The sequence below is a fragment of the Dunckerocampus dactyliophorus genome, chromosome 13, assembly GCF_027744805.1.
Source record: "Dunckerocampus dactyliophorus isolate RoL2022-P2 chromosome 13, RoL_Ddac_1.1, whole genome shotgun sequence".
Classification (NCBI taxonomy): Eukaryota; Metazoa; Chordata; class Actinopteri; order Syngnathiformes; family Syngnathidae; genus Dunckerocampus; species Dunckerocampus dactyliophorus.
Window position 1 is genome coordinate 2568817 of NC_072831.1, and position 19698 is coordinate 2588514.

At 41.0% G+C, this 19698-nt stretch overlaps 1 protein-coding gene across 3 annotated transcripts in view; it reads right to left on the minus strand.

Annotated features, from left to right (window-relative positions):
• Positions 1 to 19698, minus strand: part of gbf1 (golgi brefeldin A resistant guanine nucleotide exchange factor 1) — a 131534-nt gene that overhangs the window by 10659 nt on the left and 101177 nt on the right. For 2 of the 3 annotated variants that reach the window (XM_054797701.1, XM_054797703.1), the window contains exons 22-33: positions 18605 to 18841; positions 15751 to 15844; positions 13026 to 13202; positions 12758 to 12822; positions 11143 to 11266; positions 9266 to 9337; positions 9088 to 9182; positions 8867 to 9020; positions 6597 to 6822; positions 4141 to 4298; positions 3805 to 4054; positions 2701 to 2921 (exon numbers count right to left, since the gene is read on the minus strand). In XM_054797701.1, coding sequence (XP_054653676.1) covers positions 2701 to 2921; positions 3805 to 4054; positions 4141 to 4298; positions 6597 to 6822; positions 8867 to 9020; positions 9088 to 9182; positions 9266 to 9337; positions 11143 to 11266; positions 12758 to 12822; positions 13026 to 13202; positions 15751 to 15844; positions 18605 to 18841 — 1873 coding nt within the window. The remainder of the gene's footprint in view (positions 1 to 2700; positions 2922 to 3804; positions 4055 to 4140; positions 4299 to 6596; positions 6823 to 8866; positions 9021 to 9087; positions 9183 to 9265; positions 9338 to 11142; positions 11267 to 12757; positions 12823 to 13025; positions 13203 to 15750; positions 15845 to 18604; positions 18842 to 19698) is intronic. The other variant, XM_054797702.1, reaches the window with a different exon arrangement.

The following is a 19698-nucleotide window of genomic DNA, read 5'->3' on the forward strand; positions in this document are numbered from 1 at the left end:
TATAAGCAAAAAACAAAACATAGCTGCAACTTTGATTTCAGCATCATATTGTACATTAGTGTAAGGCTTGAATTTGTTATTAAATGATGATAAAAAACTTATTACTGAAAGCAAAGAATGTAAAGGCAAAAGAGGCCAAACATACAACAGATGGCCTTTGTGTTTTCTTCCCTCACTTTTGCCCCTGTTCCCACAATAAGGCAAATACCAATTTCCATCACGCATAAAGAGACGACTTGATGAAGACTGTGTCCATGGAAGCACACACTGTCAGGATGGGTGTAAAGTGTTATCGTGCTTTAAGCAGTATTACGATCATTTATAATTCCACACATCTTTGGGGGAAAAAGGGCTGAGTTTCCAAAAAAACATCTCTGTTCAAAGCGGCTTAACCCTTTAGGCGCCAGAGTTTTTTTTTCAGTTTTGACATTACTATTTCAAAAGGTTGTAGCTTGAAAATGGTTAGCGATAAAGAGATACTGTAAATTAGAAAAATAATCAGTATGACCCAAAGTTGGTGCTGGGAATTGGCTCAGAATTGGTCAGATCCCTGTCTCCATCAACAGGCTCATGAAAATGTCTGATCTACTTGTGACATTCTTCCTCATCTCTCAAGCAAACCCAGCCATCATCATAGTCACATACAGCCAAATCTTGAGCACTACTGCTGCCTCAACAGCTATTATTACTGCAATTATTACATAGATATAAAGTACCAATCTATTATGTCTGTGAATATTGTCATTCATCCAGGTTATTGTACGTATTCTCAGGTCACGTCTATGTATTAGCAGTGTAGTTTACCAAGGAGTCTCCTACGGATAGTACCATGTATGCTTCTATTTCCGAGTTTTTTTTTGACAACCCTCCATGTCCCCTCCTGCCACCCGAACATGGTTTAGCAAAGCATCGGCTCACGCGTACTGCGTGTGGACTGTCATGGTGAGCGTCATGGTGAGCTTCAAAGTAGGGATGAGACGGATACCGCGAATTCTGAGTAATGTGTTTTTGCAGAGTACGAACATGTAACAAGTACAGCTCGTCATTATCCCGTAATCGTGACGGAAAATCCTGATTATGTATTCATGTGTGATTGGGCAGACACACACAGCGACCGCCCCTCCCTACACATCAACACAAATGCACAGCAATGTAACACCACAGCTATCAGCAGTGCACTAAACACAACAATACAATGAATACTGTAGCTGGCAATGCAGATGGGGCTAACTTAGCTCAGCAGATAGTGACCAGCTTGGCGGCTGGATGTTTAAGGCACACAAAACAATACAATACCACAGTGCAAAGCGCGTCTAGCATTCAACGAATGAGAAATAACCAGGTTACTCACATTTATACACGCAAACTGTTAGTAGAACATCATAAACAGGGTTTGTGTTACGACAACTCTCAAAGCTCCGCGGCTGCCCTGGTGCATTCATGTGCCCATCTCGTGTCATAATTGGGAGCTACGTTTATTCACGTTAAAAATGTTGCTCGTCACAATTTTTAGACTTTGGCGCTTAAAGGGTTAAGGCAGTTTTGTCAGTTCAACAATACAGTCGTCTCTCGCCGCTTCGTGCTTCCACTTTCATGGTTTTTCCAAATATATTCATTTAAAAAAATTATGTCAATGTTGACCACAGCCTATTATTTATCCAAAATAGGCATATTTCAACAAATCGAACGTGTTTTTGGCCTAAATGAAGCATTTTCAAACACGAACAATGGCTTAATTGACTAAAATACAAATATAAGGCATTCAGAAGACACACTGTACTCAAATATTCAAAGGCAGACCTGGGTACACGTATCTAAAGTAGCCTCATTATCAAACAAGCTGTACTTTAGGGGTTGTGTGTGCGTCATTATAATACACAAGTACATAAGTATTAATACTATATAAGCGTGTAGTAAGCGTATCAAGTGTAACAAACCGTGGGCTAGGGCTATGGATGTCAGTGTTGCCAGGTCTTGCATGAGAAAAAAGTGACTAGCTCACTGAAAACGAGCCCAAATCAACAGGGAACTTTGTGAATTTGCAAGCAACTTCACAAATAAGCCTAAAGTTGCTTAATAAACGAACCTGGCGACAGTGATGTGTATATGTGTGTGCATGTGTGTCAATTGTGCCTTATTTATGTCTTATTGTTTATTATGTCTATTATATTGGGCAATAGGATTGTAAAGGTGACGATAGGGGTGTTATTTCATGTTTAGAGGGCTCTAATAATGTTAAAAAGCGTATTTAGAAGGTGGTAAACAGGTTTTCTATGTCTTATATGCCTTATTTTCTATTATTGACTCTACTATATTGGGTAATAGGAATGTAAAGGTGACTATGGGGATGTTATTTCATTTCTAGAGGGCTCTAATAATGTTAAAAAGCACATTTAGAAGGTGGTAAGCAGGTTTTATATGTATTTTCTTTTACTCGTGTCTTATATTGGCTAATATGAGTCTAAAGGTGACTTCAGGGATGTTATTTCATGTCTCAAGGCTCTAATAAAGTTAGAAAATGTATTTAGAAGGTGGTAAACAGGTTTTCTATGCTCTAACTATGAAAATATTCCCTGTATAAATAAGGAATCCTACTTGGCAGAAATTGACTTAAGTGCCATAAACGAGGGAGGACTGTATGTCTTAGGTACAACTGGGCTGACAAAAGGTAGAAGGGAAAAAAAGGGATCCTGTACTTACATCCTGACTAACCTGTAATGACACCGTGTGGTAACTTGCCGGGACACCCTCGTCCTCCTCATCATCACTATGGGAACGTGATGGACGGTGGCTGGGGACTCGGCTTCCACCTCGTCTTGTGCCATTCCCAGCCTCCTTCTCCTTCCCCCCAGCCTTTTTCCTCAAACGGGACTTAGCAGAGTCATACTTGTGGCTCTTTTTCTTATCATGGTTGCGGTAACCTGAGGAAGATAATAGTATAGTGGATTCCCACATACTTGCCATTCAGCATTCGCCTTAAGTATTGATACTTTGGATACCAGCTCTTCATGCTCTGTAATCAATTCGCAAATCAAAATATTGACACTTTTGATACTTCAGTCATTTGAGGTAATGTTTGTCTGCTGAAAGGATGACCCATCATAAACGGAGCCATGTGTGAATTGTTTTCATTCTTAACGTAGTTCTTCAGAGTTGATCGTTTATTTGAATGTTTTTCTTATTGTAATTATTTGATAATACCATTTTCACATATTTTATATGATTCTGTCCTCTGTTTTTTCTGCTGTTGTATATTAGCTCGGCTATATTCACCCTGGAAATCACCCTGCTACCTCTATATACTTCAGGGTTTAAAACTTCAGTTAATTATTAATTGATTGCAATTCATAATTTATTTACTAAATCAATGAATTAAATATCTTGCATTCTTTATGCTATGATATGAAATACGCTACGTTTTACAATTTACCAGACACATTAGGTGAATTTGCAAAGTATCAGTATCGGATCCGAGAAACTTGACCTCACTCACGGTGCAACAAAACCAAATAACACATGTGGAACTCACAATGTAACTGTACCATGCATACACACATCAAGATGCTTACACACTAATATACATACAAAACAATACTATTTTATACTAAGCCCACACGTATATTCCCCTACAGGAAGTTACCCAACATGCCTTGTGGGTTATATACTGTTAGAACAATATACAGCATCAAAATAGACATTTTCTTCTCAGTTACTGGTGGTTTCTCGCTATTGGGGCGGGTCAGTGCAACATACGATGAAATACAGCACTGTTATCGTTGACGTAAACATTTATAAAAGACTCACCTCCATTGAGACTAGCCTCCACAAACACCCTGATGGCTCGAACACACAGTTCAAAGTTGTCTGGTGTGATGTGGGCAGCATCCCGGACAATGAACGACAACGTTTCTACACACTTGAGGAGCGACTTGGTGTCGTGCTGGCCAAGGTCCTGACCCAGCGTTAAACTGTACTGGTTGACCAGTGGGTGATTGACTTGGCATTTGGAGCTAACTGGTGGGCTCTTACTGGTTTCCAGGTCCTCTTTTCCAACCTAAATGAAAAAATACAAAGCGAGTAGAGTAGAGATTAAGGTGAGGTCTCTGAAAGAAGGAACTTGAGTGAACAGAAGGTACTGACCACGAGCCAACCACTGCTTGCTACATCAACATCTGTTGTGGAGCGAGGGATACGGGTCTTGCTATGTTCTGTGTAGACCTCCGAGTCGGACGTGTACCCACGGTCCAAACTCACTGGACTTGACTGGTGGGATGGCAGCTCACTGTCAGACTGGGCACCTGCATGCACACAACATATCTCATGCTTCCAAGATTTCTCTTTTTATTATTTATCAATACAACATACATCTATTTATTAAATCAAAAGACCACCTTAAATGAAAAGTGCACATTTTTTCTTTGGAATTCTGCCCATCACCCACAATCCTGATGTGAGACATGAACACATGTCTTCGGCTAAAAAGAGGCAGCTTAGAATGCACGTGACGGGACACATCTATTTCGCCTACAAAGCCTGCTATTAAAACGCCTCCAACAAAGCCCCATTTACATAATGTGACCTGCATATTAACCAAGCTACAGCGACATTATTATTAACACTGTCACGCCCAAGAACTACGTTCATTTCGTAGTGACACCTCGCCACACCACACTGGCTAGCGACCAACTTCACCACACACTCGCTCACAATGCGTCAGGCCGCTAGAGAAAGGTAACGCTACATATTGGAGCTGCCGCCACTGCCGCTGTGTTTTTGTTTTTGAGTTTGGAAAAGTTCATGCTAGGTGTAACGTTCCTTTCTATGTTGCTGTGTGAAATCAATGCACCCAGGAAGGAAGTTCCCAAAATACTGCAAGTATTGCATGTTATCATGAATGTACCTGTTACTACATGCTCACAGCATGGAGAGAAAACCATAAAACCTTGTTGGAGCTTTTTGGAGGTGTTTTAATAGTGGCCTTTCTAGGCGGAATAGGTGTGTCCCATTACGTGCATTAATTACCTGCCTCTTTTTACCTGTTTTATATGTTTAGAATGCACAGAAAAGAGAAAGACGAGTGTTCTCTTGTCTCATATAAGGACTGTTGAAAAAGTGCACCTTTCCCTCCAAACCCTCCTGCTTGCTTAATGTTGACGTTCTCCAGTCCTCCAAACATTTGCAATAAAAGTGAATACAAGTGGTAAGACTCATTTCTAGTCATGAGCTGCGGTTTTGTCAGTGAACCTTTTCACTATAGAGCCCTGCTTTTAGGGACTTATGTTCCAGGACCAACGGCAAAAATCGGAATAATTGAGACCATAAAATTGTACACACACAGTTCGTTCCTCCCTCCCCCTCCAAACCCTCCTGCTCACTTAATATTGATGTTCTCCTCCAATTTTGGATCAACAATTCCAATAAAAATGAGTACTGTGCTCCCTCGCGGTTTACCTTTCGCGGCCTCGCTGTTTTGCTGATTTTTTTGTGTGCAATTTTAGTGCTTTTCTTTTTTTTTTTAACAGCGTATGAACGCTGTTACAGGCCGAGGCTGGACCTTTAAGAAGAACTGCATTGTGGGAAATTGAGTGTTGCAGTTCTGTGCTTTAGCACGAGGTGGCTGTCTCTCTCTCTCTCTCTCTCTCTGCTCTCTCTTTAGTCTGCATCGCCTGCAGTGCGGCCACCCTCTGAGTGCTGCGTCTGATTTGGGGTCAATAAAGGTTGTGGAATAAGACGATGACATCTTATGCCTGTTCAGCCTCTGTGCTATGGTTAAGAGACCACTGGACAGGGGAAGAAAACTAACAATGCGCATTGTGTTCTGCTTTCTGGCTGTAGACCACTGTCAATCAATCTCCTTCATGCTGCTCTGCCATGTTTCCTGTTGTGCTCATCGCTAGCGAACAGTTTGCAGTCTTTGTATGTTTGCAAATTTTCTCCCCGACAAAACCCACAATGTCGACAAAACGTTCTGCACCCAAAAGGCAGAGGAAGCCAACCATCGCACAAAAAGTTGGACTTCTGGACATGCTGAAGGAAGGTAGAAGTTACGCGGCTGAAGGGCGTTCGTAAATGTAGAGGTTACGCGGCTATGAGGCGCCATTACGGAATAAATGAATCTTCGGTTCGAGGAAGAAGAGGAGGAGGAGGAAAATAGGACAACAGCAACAATATGTTTTAACAAGGATACAAAGACGCTTCAGCGGAACGGTGCCAGGACGAAGAGGCGTGGTCAGAGGAGTGAAATACACCCGAGTCACGTAATAATTTCTTGTGTCCAACCTAGTAAGTTGATCATTAAAATTCAAACAAAATTTGAACTCAAGAGTGTTTAAACAGGTCAAATGTGAGAAAATGTTAATGCCTGTCTGAGGAAAGTGTATAAAGTGTATGGTGTGGGGTTTTACAGCTTTAAAACATACCGGTACATAATAATTGTAAAATTGTGGGAATCTATCCCCTGCGTTAAACGAGGGAACACTGTACACTGAACTGAGGTGGCGTGAATGTGTGGGGATCCACTGTACATCTGGAGGTTATGGTACGATTCCCTACATTTACAAGGAAAAGACGTTACTAGGTAATTAGAAATACGCCACCTGTTTCCATGTCAGTGCTGGCAGAGGTAAACTGAAAGGCGGCAGGAGGCTGCACTCCAGCACCAACGCATTCCAGCAGTGAGAAGAGCGTGTACCAGTGGTCTGTGCTGTGGATGTTTGCTGCATTGGTTTTCAGCAGCTCGTGAAGGCCATAAGCCACCTCCCTGCTGACCCGGAACAAAACATGCGGCTTCATCATCAGCAGGAGACGCAGTGACAGGAGCACCTGGAAAAAAGATACCAGGCACTGAGCTCTCCTGGTGGCATCATGAAGCATTGCAGTCTATCCAATCACTATGTCCCGTGCTCATATTGCCATACAAGCAATAGCCATCACATTGATGGTAATATTAATGGTAATGCTTAAGTTACTTTTGAAGAGGCTTCATTTACATTTAACAACATCACATTTACACTTGCACAAGTAAACAAAGGAGTAGGAAGAAGCACAACTTCTTTTATCCTACCATTCCTCCAAATTCCTGATACACCGAGCCATGTCAAAAAATTAGAATATTGTGTAAGTGTTAATTGTTGTCCATAATATCATCAAAACAAATAAAAATAAATAAAATGTACTAGATTTATTACGCATCAACTGAATTTTTTCAAGCCTTTAAATTTGTAAATCTTGATGTTTATAGCATTTAGTTCATGAAAACCAAAAATCCATGTGTCAATAAATTTGAATATTTCATCAAAACAATAAAAAAATGGGATTCATAATACAGAAATTTCAATCCACTGAAAATGATGTTTAATTCCTGTGTTCAATACTTGGTTGCAGCTCCTTTTGCACGAATCAGTGGTTTAATTTGGTCTGGCACGGAGGCAATCAGGTGTTACGGAGGCCCAGGATGCTTCGATAGGGGCCTTCAGCTCATCTGTCTTGTTGGGTCTGATGCTACTCATCTTCCTCTTCACAATACCCACACATTCTCTATGGGGTTCAGGTCAGCTGAATTTGCAGGCCAGTCCAGCCAGTAATACCGTTGTCAGTAAACCAGTGACGAGTGGTTCTGCCACTGTGGGCAGGTGCCAGGTCATGTTGGAATTTAAAGTCAGCATCTCCAAAAAGCTTTTCAGCAGATGGAAGCATGAAGTGCTGCAGGATCTCCTGGTAGACAGCTGCATTGACTCTGACTTGGTGAAACAGAGTGGACCAACACCAGCAGATGACATGGCACCCAAATCCTCACAGACTGAGGAAACTTCACGATGGACTTTAGGCAGCTTCTGTCCTGTGCCTCTCCAGTCTTCCTCCACACCCTAGGACCTTGATTTCCAAATGAGAGACATTTGCTTTCGTCAAAGAACAGGACCTTGGACCACTGGCCAACAATCCAACTCTTTTTAGCCAAAGCCCAGGTCAGACATTTCTTTTTTTGTTTTGGGGTCAGGAGTGGCTCGACCCTGGGCATTCGGCTTCTGTAGCCCATTTCTAGGATACGTCTGTGGACTGTTTTCCTTGAGGTCCCCACTCCAGCATCATTCCACTGCTTTGTGAGCTCAGGCAAATTTTTGAAGCGGCTCTGCTTCAGAATCTTCTTAAGCTTCTGGACATCTCTCCTGCTTGCGGAGCGTTTCCTCACATATTTTGATCTTTCAAACAGCTTTCCTCTTATGTGCTTTAGAACAGCCAACTCTTTCTGAAATGTATTTTTGTTTCTTGCCCTACTTATGAGGATGTCAATAGCGGTCTTCTCCTTATCAGTCAGGTCAGAAGCCTTCCCCACGGTTGTGCTTTTGTGATCTGAACCAGGCTGACAAGTTTTTCTAGGCTCAGGGAACCTTAACAGGCGTTTAGAGCTGATTAGCTGATTTTTTAATTAGCAAACACAGTACTTGGAGACTGAGTAACTGAGTACTGTCAGAATATTCTAATATTATGACACATGGATTGTGGAGTTTTCTTGAGCTGTATGCCATACAGATGTAAATTAAGACAAAAAAAGGTTTTGAATAGTTCACTGCGTGTACAATGAACCTAGAATATATGCAGGTTTCAGAATTTTAATGATAGCACAGAAGAAAATGAACTTTTACACAATATTCTAATTTTTTAAGTTTGTTCCTTTCAGCTTAGTACCCTGTTTCTGCAGTGCTGTTTTGTATTTCTGGTTGTATTTCTTTATGATAACGTCATTTCACACACCAATGTTGCTTACATCCTCTTTTTTCTCCCTTAAATGAAAATGATATTTGTCCTCCTGAAACGATGTTGTACAGTACGTCTGCTACCTCAGTGCATAGCATGAAGGCTGCTGTACCTGGGAACTAATATCTTCTCGTCGTAGCAAGCGAATGGCGAGTCGAAGGAGTCCCACCACAGCCCTCTCCACCAAGAAGCAGCTCTCGTTGGCATGGACGCAGAGGTGACAGAGGTGGTCACGCACTGTTTGCCACACACACGACACCCGGTCGCTTCAAACAGAAAGGATGGTTAGTGTGCAGCAAGCGAAGACAAGTGACGCTTGTAGTGTACTCCTACCGGTTCTCCATCACCATACGTAGTAACATCTCCAAGCAGAAGGCAGCATCTTCTTCATCGTACGTCTCTTCGTCGGGAGTGACCGATATCAAAGCCTGTCAAAGACAATCCACTTCATCCAAACTGCTCTTTCTCTGCATTTCATGTGTACTGTATGTATACACTCCACAATGTTTACCTTCATTAGTTCTTGTAGAGACTCCAGCTGGAGGAACTTGCTCTCCGTGATCATCTTCTCTGGGTCACATTGCTGCAAAGACATAATCCATTCAGGTGTACAGTGGGGAAATTATTATTATTAGGGATGTCCGATCATATTGGCCCGATACTGATATAAAAATGTATAATCGGCCAATATCAGTATTATTTCCCCAATAATGAAAGCCGATATGGCCCGTTCAGCGCCACGAGCAGCACTGCTGTCGCCATAGCAGTCATAGCAGTCAACACTCGGCATATACTTGAGACGGTGTTTTGCTTTACCATGTTCGGGTGGCAGGACGCGGTGGGTTGCCAAAACGCCGCTGAGCCGGGTAGCTCACATATACCTATGTGTAGATGCCGCAACGAGCGCTGAGCCTTACGGCAACGTCGCCGCCATATTAGATGTGGGGATGATCAAGATGGCCCACAGACGAGCAATGTTACATAACCCGTATTTTAGCCGTGCAAAAATACGACACTGTGCATGCACTGCAGATTATTTGCCACGTGCCAAGATTTAAAATCATATTTCTCGATGTTAGATAATTTCCCTAGTTTTACTCGTCTTTATAGTATAAGTATAGTATGGTATCATTTTTTCATATGATATCGGGTGTATTTTCATTCGTATACATGTTTGCTTCTTTTTCTTCAATTTTGTATCGGATTTATCCTGACTGTGGGACCACATCGACTCATGCCATGGCTTCAAATGTTAAGTCCAACTTTCAAGCCTTTCAAACTCATGGATCGGCGCTTCAGCACAAAATATGAAATTTCATTCAAATCTAATGGTGTGAAATATGTTTGTTTTTTTACTACGTTTATTGCTACGTTTATTGCTACGTGTCGCGTTTGCATCGTCTAGTTTCAATTAGGATGCCTTGATTGTAAAAATAAAAGCAAATCAAATTTGGATCATTTAAATATCATGACAACAAAATCATGCTAAAACATGATTTTCTCAACTATGGGGTGGATTTGATGGATTTGATATGTGATGATAGCTTGGTATTTCTTGTGGTTATGTGGGGTGAAAGGAACACACTGCGTGCTGCTGCACTGCAGTGTGAGGCATAAACGTGAAAAATGTGACACCTGATTTTATTCCCTGGACTTTTTGATTATAAAATGTAAATGCCTCCTCTGTTGAGTTTAAAAACAGAATTTCACAGCCTGAGTTCTGATATATTTATGATACTGTCTGTGGTTCCATCACAGCTTTTGTCGTGACTCAATGGTAAAGCAATGGGAAGCAAAGGCACTATTTTCAGGTCTAAAATCTGCTCCAGCTTCTTTAATACTTGGGGTAGAGAAGTGAATGAGGTATCCAAATAAAGTTCAAGTCATGCGTTATCAGATAGAGTTCATCACAGACTTGATTTCACATCTTTCACAATTGGGGAACATTGCTCCATATTGCTGCATGATTTGGCCATCATAACATCATTTTGAGGGCATCATTTGCCGACGTCGTAGAAAACACTGTATTCTCTCACACAACTCAGCCATTCACGTGTCTTCGGGGGAGCGGGAATGTAAAACAACGCGCAAATAGCGGCAGGCGGACACGGTAGTTGGCGAGATGTTGTTTACAGCCACGACGAGAAGCTAATTGCTGATGCTATAGCCATTAGTTTCACAACGTGTTCATTCCATGACAGCAGGTGCGTGATGTTACACACATCGGTGTCGGCTGATAGAGTTGGACAATATCGGACGATATCCCTTATTATTATTATTGCATTGTTACCATTCCATACATTTTATGCTAGCTTCATTTCATCACATAGAACAATCCAGAGAAGAACAGGTCAAATGAAGGTTATCAAATGATTTGATATCAAGAACCTTGATGCAGTGGATAGCGGCCTGCTTGGCTTCCTGGTTTTCCATAGATGGTCCTCTGAGTCCCGACTGCTCAGCTCCACTCAGCGTCAGCCAGTTGACAAAACTCAACACTGCCGACTCCCCGCTGACATGAAAGGGAAGAGAAATGCTGAAAGTTCTTCTTCTCCTCACTCTCTTGTGCAGTGCAGTATCAGTGTTTCCTACAGGACACCAATGTATTTGTGGCACTGCTGCGTTGTCAGGCTATGTAATGACATCATCTTTTGGAATGACGTCACATTTGCAAAAAGCAAAACAAATACGTTTAGAACTACACTTCCTCAATAAAAACTATCACTGATTCATTTTATAATGCTAACACATTTAAGGTAATCCCTCGTGTATGGCGGTTAATTGCTTCCATACCCGACTGTGATACGTGAATTTCAGCTACCGTAAGTACAATTCCTTGTTTATAAATCAAATATTTTCATAATGAGAGCATAGAACACCTGTTTACCACCTTCTTGTTTGACATTGGTTACAGCAGCAACAGTAGCCCGTGCTTTTATTATGGATTTTTATTAGGGATTATTGTGTCTGTTGTGAGATCATTCAAAGATGCAATAAAAGCCTGTTGATCAAGTCTGGTGCTTGTGTGTCTCAGCCAACATTACAGTAACATTACTGATTACTAGTGACCAGTGTACAATACTACATATCATCACATTCTCAATTTTCAATTTAGCCATTTATATATTTGAAAATGCTTAATTTATGCAGAAAATATGATGTGTAACATTTGCTTCAATATGCATATTTTAACTAACGGCCATATTCAACCACAAAACTGCCTGATTTATTCATAATATACTTCTGAAAAAAACGCGTTAAGAGTGAAGCTGCAAAATTTGAATCGCAAAGTGATGAGGGATTACTGTGCTAATAATGTGATTTACTCATCTAACATGTGCTAATAATGTGATTTACTCATCTAATGTGTGTGAATAATATCACTTACCTATCTAATGTGCCAATAATGTGATTTACTCATCTAACATGTGCTAATAATGTGATTTACTCATCTAATGTGTGTGAATAATATCACTTACCTATCTAATGTGCCAATAATGTGATTTACTCATCTAACATGTGCTAATAATGTGATTTACTCATCTAATGTGTGCAAATAATATCACTTACCTATCTAATGTGCCAATAATGTGATTTACTCATCTAAAAAAGGCACCAATAATGTGTTTTACTCATCTAATATGTGCCAATAATGTGATTTACTCGTCTAAAAAAGGCACCAATAATGTGTTTTACTCATCTAATGTGAACTAATACGGTCATGTGCTTTACTCATCAGGTGTTTTTGTAAAACAGTACATTTGAAAGTGCACGGTAAACAATAATTCTACTTTAGCACAGAAAAATGGAATAATGGTGAAAGAGTTCCAACATACTGTACTAATCATGAGAGACATAAACAATGATAGTAGTAAATTGTGGTATTGTTTGTTTAGTCCAGCTGTGGCACAAAGCTTACAGTATGAGCAAAGAAACAACAAGTATGAGTTCAAGCCAAAAAAGAGAAGATAAGGAAAGATAAAAAGGAACAGGTTGTAAATACCGATTGGAAGGTGTTTCCTCTCTTTGAAGACAAATCTTCCCGTTTGGCTCAACAAAGTCTTCCACCTGAAGTGAAACAACGATTGAGGCCTACTAGAACAGTAGGTGGCAGCAGAGCAGTGCACATCAAGTTCAACCTGACAAGGAGACCTTCAAACATCTTTCCACTGGGTGTGAAGCAAGGCATGAATGTTTATGGAAATGTATGAAGAGCTTCTTATTCAGAGCAAAGTGATGAAGCACAAAGTTAGCACAAAGTTCCAACTGACCTCCACCATGGCTTTGGGCAGGAGCTCTGCCCTGAAGAGCTGCAGCATGGACTCCATAATGTTCTTCCAGCCATCTCTCAGGATGTTGCCATGCTGATGGGCCAGATCAAACACCGTCTTGGCTGCTGTTTGCGCCTTTGTGTTGCTCCCAAACACGGTGGGGAGGTTCTCCACTGACTGCAAGGAAAGAGATCACACTAGCCTTTTTGTGCGACATGAAATCCATCTACCGAAAGGTACTTCCCATCTGGCCGCATTTCAGCACCAAGCCAAAATACTTTCAACTCTAATTCTCATGGTTCATTCAAATGGTTGGACGACAGTTTAAGATGCCATTCATTCACATGATGACCAGTGTACAGGAATATGTATGTAGTGGAATCAACCACTACATGACAGACAATGTATGGGATCATTTCATGATTGAAAGGAACACAGTAATCCCTCACCACTTCATACTTCCAGCTTCACTCCACCAGGGGTTTCCAAAATTATCTTCTCAAAACTCACGCCGTTTTGTGCTTGAATACAAGCTATTATTGGTCAAACGAATATGCATATTTGACGCATGTGCTAGATGACGTAAAATACAAATATAAGACACTCAAAGAGGCTGTGATGATATGTAGTATTGTACACTGGTCACTAGGTGTCAGTAGTTACTGGAATGTTGGCTCAGTCACAAGCGCCAAACTTCATCAACAGGCTTTTATTGCATCTTTGAATGATCTCACAACAGACACAATAATCCCTAATAAAAATCCATAATAAAAACATGAGCTACTGTCGCTGCAGTCACCAGCGTCAAACTAAAATTAAACTCTGAATCCCCGACATCACTTCCTGTCTGCCTCTCACTCAGCTCCTCTAAAGGCCCTGTCACACCTTGACGATTTAGCCAACGTATGAAAAAATTGGCCAATACGCTGGCGTACGTCCAATAAGTTATGGGTAAGTTTTGTATAAGTTAAGAGCACGCTGAAGCACGCCGGCATACATCATAGTATGGTCCAAGTCGTCCAAAAATTTTGTGCATGCACAAAACATTTCGACATATGTCAACGTATGATTCATACGTCCCGCATCCGCGCGCAATAAGTCATGCGATCGTTGACGCCCGTTCACACACGTTATTTGTAAGTTACGTACAAGTCGTAATACGTCAACATACCTTGAGACAGAACTGTCTTCTTGGCGAGGGGAGATGGATGTTGTTATTGTATTTGCAAGTAAGTTTGCAGCTTGACCAGTAGAGGGCGCTGTGACACTGGGAATGGAACCAACTTGTTTTGATTTTTGTTCACGTGTGTGAACGGGTGTCAACGATTGCATAACTTATTGCGCGCGGATGCGGGACGTATGAATCATACGTTGACATACGTCGAAATGTTTTGTGCATGCACAAAATTTTTGGACGACTTGGACCGTACTGTGATGTATGCCGGCATGCTTCAGTGTGCTCTTAACTTATACAAAACTTACCCATAACTTATTGGACGTACGCCAGCGTATTGGCCAATTTTTTCATACGTTGGCGTAAGCTGGCTAAATCGTCAAGGTGTGACAGGCGTTGGGCATAAATTGTGAACACCGGCAACACGCTACGCATTTGTTGATATAAGTTGTCTATAAGTTAGAAAAACGTTCTATATAAGTTACTAATACGTCATGTTTACGTCGACCTCGTTATGAATACGCTATGTATACGCCCAAAATTGAAAGAAAAAAAAAACGTCGGCAGTTCAACGTATGCCATCAAAATGATCACGTCAGGCATGCGCTGCCTAAATCGTCAAGGTGTGACAGGGCCTTGAGGAGCGCCCTATTTATAGTAACACACACAACATGAGCATGAGTCTTATTTATGTCTTATTTTCTCTTATTATGTCTACTATATTGGGAAACAGGAGTGTAAAGGTGACTGACCATGGGGTGTTATTTTATGTTTAGAGGGCTCTAATAATGTTAAAAAGTGTATTCAGAAGTTGGTAAACAGGTTTTGTATGTCTTATTTACATATTATTTTCTCTTATTATGGTCTACTATATTGGATCATAGGAGTGTAAAGGTGACTAAAGGGGTGTTATTTCATGTCTAGCGGCTGAGTGTATTCAGAAGGTGGTAAGCAGTTTTTTTTAATGCCGTATGTATCTTATTTTCTCTTATTATATCTACTATATTGGGTAAAGGAGTGTAAAGGTGACTAAATGGGTGTTATTTCATCTCTTGAGGGCTCTAATATTGTTAGAGTGTGTATTTGGAAGGTGGTAAACACATTTTCTATGTCTTATTTTCTCTTATTATGTATAGGGCTGAGTGTATTCAGAAGGTTGTAAGCAGTTTTTTTTAATGCCGTATGTATCTTATTTTCTCTTATATCTACTATAGGAGGAAAGGAGTTTAAAGGTGACTACAGGGGTGTTAAGGTGGCTACAGGGGTGTTATTTAATGTATAGAGGGCTCTAATAATGATAAAAAGTGTATTAAGAGGGTGGTAAACAGGTTTTCTATGCTCTGACTAGGAACATTGCATTGCATTTATAGATAAGGAATCCTACTTTGAGGAAATTGACTTATCATAGTGGGGTGTTGAACCAGTGAAGCTCCATAAAGGAGGGATTACCATATTTGGCTATTAAAACGTGCCAAGTTGTAGTTTTACAGAAGGTTTTGCACATCAAACAGAGATCAGTGATGTACAGCTCTAGCTTCGGTGTTTTCTTACCTCACTGCTTAGAGTGGTAAACTTGCACAGCGAGATGATCAAATTGTCAAAAACATCATTAAATCCGTAGTGAGCAGCTACTTTGGCACATTTCCTGCAAAGACACAAACATTAGTATGAAATTTCAACATGACCTCCTGTCTCTTCCCTTTTCATTCCTTGCATCGCACACAAAAAATACTATCCAAAAGGCTATTCAGTGAAATACCTTGAGTCAGGGATTTTGAAACACACAGTATATTAGAATACACACATTTGACTTACACTATACTGCCAAATGCATTCCCTTATCTACCCTTGCACACATATTATGGTAACTTATGTGACATCCCATTCTTCATCCATAGGGTTTCACATGTTGTTGGCCCAGCGTTTGCAGCTTCAACTGTTCTGGCAACTTAACTGGTCTGCACAGTCCTGACCTCAACCTTTGACGAGAATTAGAGCAGAGACTATGAGGCAGATGAAGCCTTGTCAGTGAGTGGGCTTGTGGATGCTTGCATAGCACCTTACCAGAAGAGTTGAAGCTCTTCTAGCTGCAAAAGGTGGGCCAAAGTCATATTAAACCCTGTGGATTAAGAATGGGTAGAAAACTTACTGCAAGTTCATGTGTGTGTAAGGATAGATGAGCCAACACTTCTCTCAATGTGTTCTTAGTGTGTCTACAAAATCTACACAATTTTCATGAATACATTTCCTGATTATCTATGCTAGTACAGCTCCTGACAAAAGTCTTGTCACTTATTGAAGATGTAGGAACAATAATACAGGTAACTTCACTTTTAGTTGCTCTTTTGTAATGGCAAAAACCTCTAGATTATGGTTACTATAGCAAAATAAAGTCTTGCATTATTCATTGAGTTTCATCATTTAATTAAGACAAAAAGGTCAGATTGTGCTTGGATAAAAGTCTATACCAAAATAATGTATGGTAGAAATAATATTTTCCTTGGAAAAGACAAACATCAATCCATCCATCTTCTTCCGCTTATCTGAGGTCAGGACGTGGGGGCAGTAGGCTAAGCAGCCCAAACCTCCCTCTCCCCAACTACTTTGTGCAGCTCCTCCCGGCGGATCCTAAGGCGCACCCAGGCCAGTTGAGAGACATAGTCTCTCCAACGTGTTCTGGGTCTTCTCCGAGGCCTCCCGCCGTACCCCTGCGCATTGTCGCCTGTGAATTCATGTGCATGCGATACCGCTGTGGAACACACACACATAAACAAAATGGCCGTAGCACTCCGTCGCGGAAGTAGAGTGCCATTACCGCGAGTGTCTTCATCAGATACGCAAGAATGCACAGGCGACAGTGCATTCTTTGTTTGGACAAATATAATGATGATAACAAATATAGCTCATAAGAGTTTCATTTAAGAGCTGATATCTAGCAACTTCCATGGTTTTCTTGATAATATCCAAAATCACTTGCGTTCTTTCATGAATAGCTATAGCATTGTACTGCCAAAAAATTGCACTCTTATTTTTGTTGTCATTGTTATATTTGTCCAAACAAAGGTACCTTTAGTTGTACCAGGCATTAAAATGAACAAAAAACTGAAGAAGCAAGGGTGGTCTAATCATTTTTTCCACGACTGTATAACACCGAGCGTTTTGTGAGGTCAGATTTTTTTGAGGAGGCATCTTTGTGATGCAAATGTTTGATGTCAAACATTTGCACATTGTATCTTTGGATAGGTTGCTATCCAAACCATCCCTTTAAAATTGGGGGGAAAAAAAACAATGTGGCACTAATCATTAGGGGTGCTCCGATCAATCAGCCACGGATAAGTATCGGCCAATTTGTGTGAAAAAGCGTGATATCGGCATATGCCTTTTAACGCAGCATCCAGCCTATAGCGACCATCTCCTGCCCACTTTCCCTTCACAAAGCCATGACAAGGACGTCTGGTGTGTGGGATTTCCTGTAGTTGTGAGAGTGAAGTTTTGCACCCTTCAAAACATGGCATGAAAAATATCTCACCGAGGTGCTGCCTTAAATAACTTTAGTTTGGTGCAGCATTTGGGGGGGGTGGGCACTTGGCAGGGTGTGGCCAGTTTTTGCGGCTCGCAATGTGATGTCGGTCGGGCGGGCGGTAATTGGCCAAAACGCGGGACACGCGCCCGTGTGTGCAAGGCAGTTAGAGTTCAAAAAGTGGTTAGATTTGTCCGACTGGAAGGTCCGCCTTCGTCGGGGTTTGGGTTTGCCGACTGCCGTTGGGTCCTGCTGGAGCGCCATCAAGCTGCTCTCATCCAAAGTCTCCTTAAAAAAATCGCGTAATCCTCTAAATTTTACCAGTGATGTTGAAAAAGTAAGGCAAATATGTTTTTGTCTATATTTTATGGTTCCCCTTTCATATCACATAGCCCAGGAGGTCACCAACGCGCATGACCGCAGGCCACGACCACATGAGGCGCCTTGTGAAATACAAAATGTGAGCCAGCATTTTGTTAATATTCTGATAAAACAAGCATAAAAAACAAAAGTGAAATAAGTGAAATGTTCAAGCGTTGAACACCACACCTTAGGCATTTCAAGTCAATGAAGCACGCACCTTTTCAGAACAATTGCAGGATCCAAATCTAACAGGATTTGTTAATCACATGGTGTAAAAGAAAGGAGAGTACTAATTGCTATTCCCACAGTAAACGTCATGTACTGTACTCATATTGAGCAAACAAATCACAGTAATCAAATAAAAAATAAAGATTGAAATGCATTTGAAAAAGTCAAACCTCACAAGCGGTACAGATTATGAGGATGAAAGTTTACTTTTGTGGAAAAGCATCTTCTTGTTCAGGCAGTGTGTGTGTGTGTGTGTGTGTGTGTGTGTGTGTGTGTGTGTGTCAAGGTACGTACCTGAAGCCAGTGATGGCTTTTTGGATGATGTTGTCATCCAGACTCTTGTCAAAGACATACGAGAGGGCTGCAATAGTAGGACCCCAGGTCATGGTGAATAGGTCATGGTCATAGGTGCCAGGTGGCAGGTGGAGGAAAATGCCCTCAGGTGTAGCACCACGGTGCAGCAGCACGCTCCATACGTAGTTCTCCTTCACTAAACCCGTCTGCTCATCTGGCATCACGATCTCATCATTCCTACAATAGGAAGAACGTGGCAATGTAAGACTAGATGAAAACAAACTACAGGAGGTTATTCGTGCTTGTCAAGTTCAAAACATTGCGGAAAGTTCAACCCCCCTGACTATGTATTAGAGAGACAATAATAGACCTTTGCTATTTATAAGGATATATTATGAGATATATTGTTTTATCACCTGTGACACAAAGCTTATTTATCTTACAGTACAATATACTGACCTACATTGGACCATCGTTAATATACACATCAAAGTGGCCCCCACATCTTTCACATTTTTTCTAGATCAATATCTTTATTTTTCATTGTATATTTTTGTTATTTAGAAAATAAACTGACAGTGGACTGCAATTTCATTTTCATGCTTCATTTGAAAAATCACTGACAGTAATCCCTTGCCGTATCCCGGGTCGAATTTCACGGCTTCATTCTATCATGGTTTTTTAAAAAATGTATGAATAAATCATGCAGTTTTATGGTTGGATGCAGCCTATTAATTGTCCAAAAATATGCATATTTAAGCAAATGTTAAATATTTGTGCGTTCAGAAGATGCAATCGGAGGCTGTGATGATCTGTAGTATTGTACACTGGTCACTAGGTGTCAGTAATGTGACTGTAATGTTGGGTGAGGCACAAGCACCAGACTTGATAGAACAGGCTTATACCTGTATTGCATCTTTGAATCATCAGCTGCAAAAATAATAAAAAAATCCATAATAAAAACACAGGATACTGTTGCAGCCGTAACTCGGAACCCCTGCCCTCATTTCCTGTTCTCCCCTCACTCAGCTGCCCTGGCACCGGAACACATTCACAGTAACACAAATGAGCATGAGTCTTATTCATGTCTTATT